This window comes from Vipera ursinii (genome assembly GCF_947247035.1).
Source record: "Vipera ursinii genome assembly, chromosome: 6".
Taxonomy (NCBI): domain Eukaryota; kingdom Metazoa; phylum Chordata; class Lepidosauria; order Squamata; family Viperidae; genus Vipera; species Vipera ursinii.
This window is the reverse complement of record NC_139515.1, coordinates 35,005,532-35,017,146: the sequence shown is the minus strand read 5'-3', so window position 1 is coordinate 35,017,146 and position 11,615 is coordinate 35,005,532. Positions and strand designations below refer to the sequence as shown.

The following is an 11,615-nucleotide window of genomic DNA, read 5'->3' as shown; positions in this document are numbered from 1 at the left end:
TCCTCAAACTTTCAAAACTTGAGTTGCTTGATGAAGGAGTTTCTGGGTGTCTCGATTCTTGAAGTCCATAGTTAAGTCAGGAAGATAATTTACTTGGAAGTGTAATTTATTTGGCTTAGGACGATGCCTCAAGAAATAAAAAAAAAAGAATTGAATTCCTTTTAGGTTCAGTCCTTTGCACTAAACTGAGGACATATTCAGGTACATTCAGAATTCCAAAAAGGTAAGGATACCAAGAGCAGGCAACAACAAACCAAGACAGCTAGGTAATATTCCAGCAGCAGCTCCTGGAAAATCAAACAAGTTTGCATTTTATATAAAAGACTGAAGATTAAGCAAGACCTCAAGTCAAACAGAGATGTTCTAAAGATTCTTTCCCAAATTGTCTTCTCTAATTATTTGCTAAAACTTGTCATATTGTAAATATTTTATATTCATGTTTCTCATCATTTTGCCTCCTGTCATGGACCGATCATCATCTCCTGCGGCTGGTCTTCCGTTTTGCCACTCCCCACCATGGGCGTCTGGAACCAACTAGATGGTACCGCCCCAGACGCTTAATGGACCCTGAGAGGTTCCAGGCAGCGCTGGGGTCCCCACCTGCCTCCTTCGCTCACAACTTGGCGGATGCCTTAGTGGAAGCCTGGGAAAGGGCAGCCATGGAGGCTCTTGACCGAGTTGTACCCTTGCGGCCCCTGACCCGATGCAGATCCCATCGAGCTCCATGGTTTTCCGCAGAGCTTCGGGAGATGAAGCGTCGGAGACGGGGCCTAGAGAGCGGTTGGAGATCCAGCCAATCCGAATCCGACCGATTGCGACTAAGAACCTACATTAGGTCTTATCTCGCTGCGATAAGGGTGGCGAGGTCTAATCACTTTGCTACCCTTATCGCGTCTGCAGATAATCGCCCGGCCACCCTGTTTAGGGTGACTCGCTCCCTCCTTAATCAAGAGGTGAGGGAGGAACCCTTGCAGGGTCGTGCCGAGGAGTTTAACCAACATCTGTCGGACAAAATCGCTCAGATTTGGACCGGTCTGACGATCAGGACAGAGTCTGACGATCAGGACATGGGCGGTCTTGTCGATATTACCTGGGAGGAGTTTGATTCTGTGACTCCGGAGGAAGTGGACAGGATTATGGGGAGGCGGAGCTCCACCACATGTTTATTGGACCCGTGCCCTTCCTGGCTGGTTTATGCAGCCCGGAAGAGGACACGAAGCTGGTTCCAGGCAGTTATATCTGCTTCTTTGAGTGAGGGTAGTTTCCCCGCCATCTTGAAAGAGGCGGTGGTGAGGCCTCTCCTCAAGAAGCCTGCCTTGGACCCAGCTGTGTTGAACAACTTTCGTCCGGTCTCCAACCTTCGCTTTCTAGCGAAGGTTGTTGAGAGTGTGGAGGCGCATCAGCTCCCTCTGATCCTGGATGAAGCGGATTATCTGGACCTGTACCAATCGGGCTTCAGGCCCGGGTACAGCACGGAGACGGCATTGGTCGCGTTGGTGAATGATCTCTGGAGGGCTCGGGACAGGGGATATTCCTCTGTCCTAGTCCTATTAGACCTCTCAGTGGCTTTCGATACCATCGACCATGGTATCTTGCTGCAGCGTCTCAGGGGATTGGGAGTGGGAGGCAAGGTTTTTCAGTGGTTCTCCTCCTATCTCCTGGGACGTTCGCAGTCGGTGTTGGCAGGGGGGCAGAGGTCGACTTTGAGGTCTCTCGTTTGTGGAGTTCCTCAGGGGTCGGTCCTCTCACCTCTCCTGTTCAACATCTATATGAAACCGCTGGGTGAGATCATTCGTGGTTTTGGAGTTGGTTATCATCAGTACGCTGATGATACCCAGCTTTTCATTTCGATCCCAAACCACCCCAGTGATGCCCTTGATGTGATGTCCCATTGCCTGGAGGCGGTTCGGGTCTGGATGGGGAGGAACAGACTTCAACTCAACCCCGACAAGACTGAGTGGCTTTACATACCGGCATCCCGGGTTATTCAGGATATTCCATCTCTCTCTATGGGTGGTGAGTTTTTACCCCCCGTAGATAGGGCTCGCAACTTGGGAGTCCTCCTAGATTCACGGCTCACTCTGGAAGACCACATAGTGGCTGTGACTAGGGGGGCCTTCGCCCAGGTTCGCCTGGTGCGCCAGTTGCGGCCCTATCTAGACCGGGATGACTTATGTACGGTCACTCACGCACTCGTGGCCTCTCGTCTAGACTACTGCAATGCTCTCTACATGGGGCTGCCCTTGAGGACCACTCGGAGGCTCCAACTGGTACAGAATGCAGCCGCGAGAGTTGTGTTGGGAGTCTCCCGATACTCCCATGTTACACCTCTGCTCCGTGAGCTGCATTGGTTACCAGTTGTCTTCCGGGTGAGATTCAAGGTACTGGTAATGGTGTTTAAGGCCCTACATGGCATGGGTCTGGAGTACCTTAGGGAACACCTGCTGCCGGCATCAACTTCCCTCCGCCCTGTGCGTTCCCACAGAGAGGGCCTCCTCAGGGTGCCACCGATCAGAGAATGTCAATTGGTGGCCCCCAGGGGGAGGTCCTTCTCTGTGGGCACCCCGGAGCTATGGAATCGGTTACCGGTTGAGCTCCGGATGGCGCCCGATCTTCGCTCCTTCCGTCGTGATCTAAAGACATTCTTATTTGAACAAGCCGGCCTGGCCTCATGGGGGATGGGGGGGGTTATTGTTATTTTAATATTTGTATTTACTGTTTTTAGTGGGCACATTTAATCCTTTTTAACTTTTATATCTCTGTATTTTTTATGCTTGCCCTGTTCACCGCCCTGAGTCCTCCGGGAGAAGGGCGGTATATAAATAAATTATTATTATTATTATTATTATTATTATTATTATTATTATTATTATTATTATTATTATTATTATTATTATTATTATTATTATTATTATTAGACTTCAGATTAGATTTTACTCCTGTCACAGACAAGCTCCTGTAGTTTGTTTTTCTTGACATTTTTGAGATGTGGTTTGCCTTTGCCTTCTTTCTAGGGCTGAGAAGAGTGACTGTACCAGGATCAATATCAATATCAATAATGAACTATCAATATCAAATTGTCAGCTTTGGATTTTCTTTTCTTGAATATCAGTAGCAGCAGAACATTGTCAAGATTTAAATCTAACCATTATTACACCATTAATACTCTGAAAGATCCTCAGCTCCTCTGTAGAACGTGGATCCCTATCAAACTTGGGGGCTTATCATCCAACATTACATCATCACTTATTTTATAATCTGTTCATATGATTTTCTTAGGAAAGAAAGTAATTTATCCCATGTAGTATGAAATAATGCCTTTGTTATTGCCCCTAAAGTGATCATCCATCTCCAATACTTTCTATATTGCTGCCCAATATAGGTGATTACTTCTTTTAGCTGGGATGACTTTCACATTTTGTGGGACTCTACTGGTGGCTATACCCTCAGCATTCTTTGTTCATCCCTTCCAGGAACAGCCCCACAATAAGGAAGAATAGCAAGATTTGGGGAAGGGGACTGCTAGTGAGAAATGGATAATTTGCTTCTCTCAACCACTAAAATGTATATTTATGATATACTTACTATTTGAATAACTAGAAAGCAAATAAAATCATTTTTGTCTCAATGATTTGAAAAAAAAATGACTACTGTGTATATTTATTTATTTTTATATTTCATACTTCTTAACTATCTCCATTGGATATAAAAAACACAAGGAAACACATTGATAACACATTTAAAATACCTTAAACTTAGCTAAACATTAACATATTTAAACTATAGAAAGAAATAACATCTTTCATACTCAGTTTCGTTTTTTTCATAGACATACCTGGAATTTTTACAAGAGCTACTTCTCCATCTCCCCCTTCACTGTGGACCCGAACTTCAACAATGTACTGACCTTTATCAGGTGCAGGAACTTCTATATAATGGTTACCAGTCTTAAAGAGTGTACCATTAAATTGACCATCTGGTCTATAGAGCACCTTTTAGAGAATAATAAAAAATAGCATAGCAAGGTAAGTTCACAATAAATTAATAGTCCAGGTCATTATAAAAAAATCAAGGCAAAATATTTATAAATGCTGTCTTGAATCAATATGATTATCCATTTTATATACATTTTTGTAAATAAAAGTGAAAAGCTCCTACTCCCTATTTAAGATTTAGAGAGAGAACATTAGCTAAGTAACCTGTATATTTATATTTTCTGTTGTTTCTATGGGGTAAGCAGGAAATCCAATCATTAATTTCCTTTATATGATCACAGGGAATAGGAATAGGAAACAGTAGCCATATTATAGGCATACGAGAAGTAATCAGCAACATTTCCATACTTCATATGAAGAACTATACAAGATGGAAGCAATCGTGCCCTGTCTCATTCTTTTTCTGTGCTCTGTAGACCATTATTCCTAATGTTTCCATCTTGCTGAAATGAAGAAAGTGCCAAATAGATTTCCTCAGTCAGTGATCACTGCTTAGACACTGCAAGGAATGGCCAACCTTGGCAACTTTATGATCTGTGGACTTCAACTCCCAGAATTCCCCAGCCAGCACCCCGGCCTACACTGATCTCCAATCTGCTTTCTTCTTTCCACCACTGAAAAGAAGCAACACGCATGCCATCATACAGTAGATGAATCAGTTCTGAGCAAAGTAGATACTAATACAAAAGTTGACTATCTAACACAAGGGAGATTATTGAATATTGAGGGATCTGATTTATTATTTGGCTGGCATGCATATTTATTATATGATAAGAAGGTGGATAATATCTTTAAAACTCATATATTAAGGTATGCCCTGTTGCGAGTCTGGAAAAAATATCGATATAAGCTAAATTATAAAATACCAATTTGGGCAATACCTAAACATGCAATAGAAAATATAAGTGTGGGATTTAAACATGATGTGACTACATATAAAGAAATTCTTAGAATGGAAAGGAATGTATGGCAATTAAAGCCATTTAATATTTTAAAAGAAGAAAGAATAGTGTGGACTTGGTTTCAGTATGGGCAGTTACAAGCCAGATGGAAGGAAGATCAGAAAGTTGGTATTTCGATGACTGATGAAAATTTGGTTAAACAAATAAGAGATCAAAGTCCAGCGCATATAAGGAGGATATATAATGTACTGATAGAAATAGATTCAGAAATGGAACTTGTTAAAGATTGCATGATAAAATGGGCCCAGAATTTTCAGGAGCCCATAACGATGGATATCCTGGGAAAGATATGGGTCAGCAATGTGAAATTTACACAGGCACAAAATTTAAGAGAGAATTTTTATAAAATGTTTTATAGATGGCATTTAGATCCTAAAAAATTAGCATGTATGTATCCGAATTATCAGCCTAAATGTTGGAGGTGTGGTTGTGATGATGAAACCTATTATCATATATGGTGGACTTGTAAAAAGGTTAAAGCTTTTTGGATTAAAATTTGGTGGAATATGCAGAAGATATTTAAGAAAAAGATAAGGTTTTCTCCACAGTTATTTCTGTTGGGTATTATTACAGATTGTACTGTTATAGATACTAAATTGATGTTAAATTTAATTACGGCAGCAAGACTCTTGGTTGCGCAATATTGGAAGAAGGAGGAACTGCCTACTATAGAAGAATGGATTTTAAAAGTTTCAAACCTGGCGGAAATGGCAAAGATTTCAGCATATTTGAAAGAACAATCGCAACAGAGATATATTTTGGAATGGAGAAGATGGATTGATTATATTCAGAATAAATATGGGACTAGAAAGTTTCATTTAGTATATGAATAAGTATTAGTATTATACGATGTATTATTAATTAGTTATTATTATTTAGTTATTTAGTTATGTTAAGAGGAGTTAAAGTGCAATAGAATTTAAAGTGTCTTTTTTAGTTGGTTAGCATATTTTAGCTTAAGTTGGTTAAAGTTTATACTGGGAAGTTGGGGGGGAGGGGGAGGGAGGGGAAGTGGGGGGAGGGGGAGGGAGGGAGTTTATGTTTTTTAAAATGTATTTTAAAACTTTTCAATAAAAAAAGTTGACTGATTGGCACACTTATTTGTGTAAGAAAATAAGAACTACACAGGTGTGTTTCTCTGTCTTATAGCTATCTTATTAATAATAAGTCTTTATTGATAGCCCTTGGGCCATATCAAAGTGCAAACTTCCAGCAACAAATTATTACTAAAATTTGATAAAAGCAATTTAAAATGGAATTTGATAAAATACAATTTAAAATGGAATTAGAATAAAATATGATTTAGAATAAAATGGGGATAAAATACAATCTAAAATGAAATTGTAATAGTGTACAATAATTTAAGATATAGATAAAATATGATAAAATTATATTTTGGAATCGCCCTTGCAATCTACCCCAATCAATCCCACACATGCAGATCTCAACCGAACCATTTTAAGTACTGTGCTGCGTTAAATGTTATTTTCAAGTTCTGGCCAGACATAAGGTAAGTTGTTTTGATATGGGGATCCCAATGGCTCATTCGTTTGGTATATAGACCAAGATACCTGTCTCTCACCCTCTTATACAGGCAACAATCAAATAGGATGTGAGCCAGGTCTTCTACCTCTGCCACTCCGCAAATGCAGAGATGCTCATTGTAGGGTAAAGCATGAAATCTCCCATATCTGACCATTGTGTCAAGCTGTTCGAATCTCTCTTGCAATTTTTTGGCAGTTGTAACTTCAAATAACTGTCTACTTGAAAAGTACATTTGTATATACTCAACCATTTCAAGTTACCCATCTTACTAAGGATAGCTATATCATTTTGTGCTTCTATATCCTTAATTCTTTGGGCAACTCTTTTTTTGGGTTGTTCTCCTGTTGCGCAAGAGACAGGAAGGCCACAGCTTCTTACAAAATTTGTTAGTTTGGTGATCCAGGAGATTTGTGATTGTAGTTTTATTTGCTCTAGTAGACATAACTTGGGAAATCTATCAGTCTCCATTTCATTAACTTTGCACCAGTAGTTATATGTTCTAATTTTGGATAATGCATGAATTGTATATATTCCCAATTCAGCTCTAACTGCTGCAGCAGATGTTCTTGGATCTACACCCAAAATACATCTCAAATGCTGGGACTGTGTTTGTTCTAGTACTGTGGTTGAGTAAAGACCCAAAATTTCTGCTCCATACAAGAGCACAGTGGTAATCTTAGCCTTATAAACCTTAATTAGTGGGGGATATAGATATCATGGCTCATATTAGAAGAGAATTTCTAAGAATTAGCTGAATTATCAGTATAATAGATCTTGAGGGAAATTACGTAAGGTTTTCTTTTTATGGTCTAAGATATCCTTTCTTAAATATCACCTCTCTTCCTTTTAAATAGCAATTTACTAACACACAATTCAAATAGGGCAACAAAACAGCCAATATTATTCAGTTAGGCCCAAAAGACTTAAATATCAATCTTACTTTATATCCTTTCACAGTGGATTCATTGGACTGTGACTTAACATGCTCCCATGTGATAATGTACTTTGAACCGGACCTTACAGCATCAATAATTCTTGGTTGCTGCCTTGGAGCTAAAAAAAATAGCATATCCCTTTATTCTAACCAGTACAATTAAATTTTATAAACATTATTTTCTCATTCCTACACATTTGTTTATGTCCCCAAGTAAAATTCACCAATGGTATCATCTACTATCTACTTCCCATTCTGATTTATACAATTATTTATAGATTCCTCTTGCTTAAAAATTGTCACCAAATGTTATGTAGCTACTGTCCAGCATTTGCAGACCACGTCACAGTGATCTATGGAGAGAAGCAAAACTTTGCAGGATCTAACAACTTCACACCACAGGTCTGTCTATCTACCAATATGTATAATTTATCAGCAATGACTGAGTACATTTAGACAAACTGGTGACTCCATATGAAAAAAAATAATTTAAGGTAATTAAAACATTACAATATCCACAAACCAGAAATGGAATATTTCAAGCTCGTAGGGCATTTTACATTGAGCTCATCCTTGAGCAAAGAGTTTTAAGACAAATTGTGTCTGATGAAGTCTACAGATATAAGTCTCCTTTATTCTATGTCCATCTGACCTTATCTTTAGTATTCATCTCCATCTTCTATTTTAGATGCTTACGTGCTTTTTCTGTAACAAAATCCAAAGGATAAGTGTAAGGTCCAATGCCAGCTGCATTGAAAGCTGCCACTTTTGTATAGTATTTTGTATAAGGTTTCAGGTTTTCTAATATTACTGAAAAATTCTGACTGCTCACTTGCACTCTATTTGCAGCTATTTCTTTTTCACCGCTGGACCAGTAACTGATCTGTAAAAATGAAAAAAAGGTCAAATGTAAAAGGAAATATAATTACTCTTAATTATTTCAGAACTAACTCAGCAGGAGAAACAGAAAAACTGGTATCTATGGATTCTCAGTCATTCAGGTCATGGTTGTCCCAAAGTTGCTGTTCCAAAGGCAACTAATTTTTCTTGTTTGTTTGTTTTTCTTGAAAATGTTGTGCTTTTCATCCAATAAACTTCTTCATTTCAAAATTGAAGAAGCTTCTTGGATGAGAAGCAAAACATTTTCAAGGGAAAACCAAGAAGGTCCATTTGCCTTTTAAACAGCACCTTTGGGCCAGAGAAACTGGAAGCACATTTTTTTAAAATACTCCATTCACTCCTTGTAACTCCACTATTTAGATTGAATCCTTTTGGAGGAATCCTTTTAGAGGAGTCACTATGACCTTGTTAGAGGGGTATATGTACATTTGTGCATGAGCCAATGATTGGGGATTTTCCCAAACCAAGAATCTGGGGCAATTGGGAGAAAGTCACTAAAGGCTTCCTAAAGAGAGATAGAACATTGGGAAGAGATAGTCAAAGGGAAGTGATTTTCATTCCAGATTACTAACTTAACAATTTAACATGTGAATCACTTAACATGGCAAGAAATGGGATAAAAATCACTTAACAACAGAAATTTTGGGCTGTAAGTCCAAATTGTGGTTGTAAGTCAAGCACTACCTGCATCCTTTTAAAATATTTTACGAATTTATTAATCTCAGAAGTGATGGGGTTTTGGCAGGTTGACAGGAGAAAAAAGTTTATACATTTAAAAACTATTCCTCCTCCTGACAGTTGTTTCAGGTTGAGAATAGTTTGACTCATACCCCTTTTGCTACAGGACTCACAGTGGTTTGTACTAATCCTTTCAATCAGGTATTACAGGTAAAACCTCTCATATTTAGCATGTCTAGACGTCAACTATGGACATGTCAAGTAATTTCTTCTGAATAGTGAAAATGGATCAGTTTCAGTTCATAATATCCAAAGTTGTCAACAAGCTGCTTGGAGATGTATGTTGTACCACTTATTCTCTGCTTCCTTACTTAATCTGGTTTTTAATTTCTAGTTGGGAAATTATTAGAGGTGCATTGGTTAATATCATAAATACTTCTCTGTTTAAGGGAGAAAATATTAAAACTCTTTTGAAGAAGCCCATTGTGTATTTTTCAGAATTGTAGGGAAGTGTCTCCCTCTTTCTCCCTATGATTGAGTAACATGAGTGAAAGAGTAATGGCTTTTCAACTGAGCTCAACTATATACAAAGCATATATTTATGATTTAGTCCATACAGACTCCATAGCATGCTAAGGCTTTGAGACTTCCTTTGCTGACTGAATATATTTATTTGAGGATCCATATAGTTCGTTTTTCAATCTTCAAAAACTGATATTATTGAACATAGCATCCTCCAGAAGCTTCTAGAAGATTTTGGGATAGGAGATATAGCTTATGCAGGGGTTCCCTTCCTATCTTTTAGAAAGCTTTCAGATGGTTACATGAAGACAGCTCAAAATGGGAACTATTTTGTGGCATTCCTCAAGACAGCATTCTGCACAATGCTTTTTAATATTTATCTGAAGCCAGTGGTGGGATTCAAATATGTGAACAACCAGTTCTCAGTGTGGATGCTGCTTCTGGAAGTCCATTCTGGGCCTGGACAACAAAAAATTAGCTACCGGTTCTGCCGAACTGGTGCAAACTGGCTAAATCCCACCACTGTCTGAAGCCACTGGTGAGATTTGGAGGTTAATATTGTTCAAGCTTCTCTGGTAGCTTCAAGACTGGACTCATTCAACTGCAACCTAACTCTGTGTTCCTAGCAAAGTAGAGGTGTCCAAACAGGTTTACTAGCTTTTGACAAGATCTTTAAACCATATTTTTTTACAAACATTTAAATGATTTTAACTGTTAATTTTAAGTATTAAGCCAACTTATTTTGCTTGTTTATTTCCATTGCAATTTGAACAATTTTAATATTGCAATTTAAGTTTTAATATTTCCATTTTCAATTTGTTCTTATTGTAGGCCACCAGGGGTTTTGATAGTTGATACTACATCAGTTAAATAAATAAATTGAAGTATAAGAACTAGAATTCTTATAATGAGCACTACATATAAAATAATTAGGAAATTGAATAAATTTCAGCCTGAAATCAGTGCTTCCTTCAGTACAGATACTGAACACTGTATACAGGTAGTCGACTAATTGAGTCCAAAATTTCTGTTGCTAAATGAGATCATTGTTAAATGAATTTTGGCCCATTTTACGACCTTGCTTGCCACAGTTGTTAAGTGAATCACTGCAGTTTTTATGTTAGTAACACTGTTGTTAAGTGATTCTGGCTTCCCCATTGACATTGCTTATCAGAAGGGTGCAAAAGGAGATCACATGACCTCGGGACTCTGCAGCCATCATAAATATGAACCAGTTGCCAAGCATCTGAATTTTGATCACATGACCATGGGGATACTGCAATGGTTGTAAGTGTGAAAACCAGCCATAAGTCACTTTTTCAGTGCAGTTGTAATTTTCAACGGGCACTAAGTGAACTGTTGTAAGTCAAGGACTATCTGTACTATGTGAAAAAGGAACCATTCCATCAGACAGAAATAAGATAATCAGATGAAAGTAGGATATTCCTTTTAGACTTTACTCTAATAAACAGAAACCTTCCATTCTAAATAGCAGTGTTCTGCCATCTTGGTCATGTTTTATGAATTCCAATTTATTTGCTATCCCTCTCAATGGAGAGAGTCATACAATCACTGTAATTATTTATACTATTTATTAAATTATTAAGAAACAGTTTCACAATTTATTACAAATCTAATATTTAGGGGCAGTTCAGCATGGTTCACATGCCCAATGATTCTCATTTTATGTGGTTTAAGTGAAGGAGTGTCCCTACTGCAATTGCCAATATTACTGAAATCTGCGTATAGTCAAGGCTATGGTCTTCCCAGTTGCAATGTACAGTATGGCTGTGAAAGTTGGACCATAAGAAAGGCTAAGCACCAAAGAATTGAAGCCTTTGAACTGTGGTACTGGAGAAGACTCCTGCGAGTCCTTGGACTGCAAGGCGATCAAACTGGTCAGTCCTAGAGGAGGTCAACCCTGACTGCTCTTTAGAAGGCCAGATCCTGAAGCTAAAACTCAAATCCTTTGGCCACCTTATGAGAAGGAAGGACTCACTGGAGAAGAGCCTAATGCTGGGAAAGGTTGAGGGCAAGAGAAGAACAGAGATTGAGGTGGCTGGATGGAGTCACTGAAGC

At 38.6% G+C, this 11,615-nt stretch overlaps 1 protein-coding gene across 1 annotated transcript in view; it reads right to left on the bottom strand.

The window, feature by feature from the left end:
• Positions 1-207: 207 nt before the first annotated feature.
• Positions 208-11,615, bottom strand: part of CNTN1 (contactin 1) — a gene marked incomplete at both ends in the record, with an annotated part of 250,063 nt that continues 238,655 nt past the window's right edge. The window contains 4 exons of the mRNA XM_083365212.1: positions 208-287; positions 3,836-3,992; positions 7,443-7,555; positions 8,133-8,319. Of these exons, the coding sequence (XP_083221338.1) occupies positions 208-287; positions 3,836-3,992; positions 7,443-7,555; positions 8,133-8,319 (537 nt within the window). The remainder of the gene's footprint in view (positions 288-3,835; positions 3,993-7,442; positions 7,556-8,132; positions 8,320-11,615) is intronic.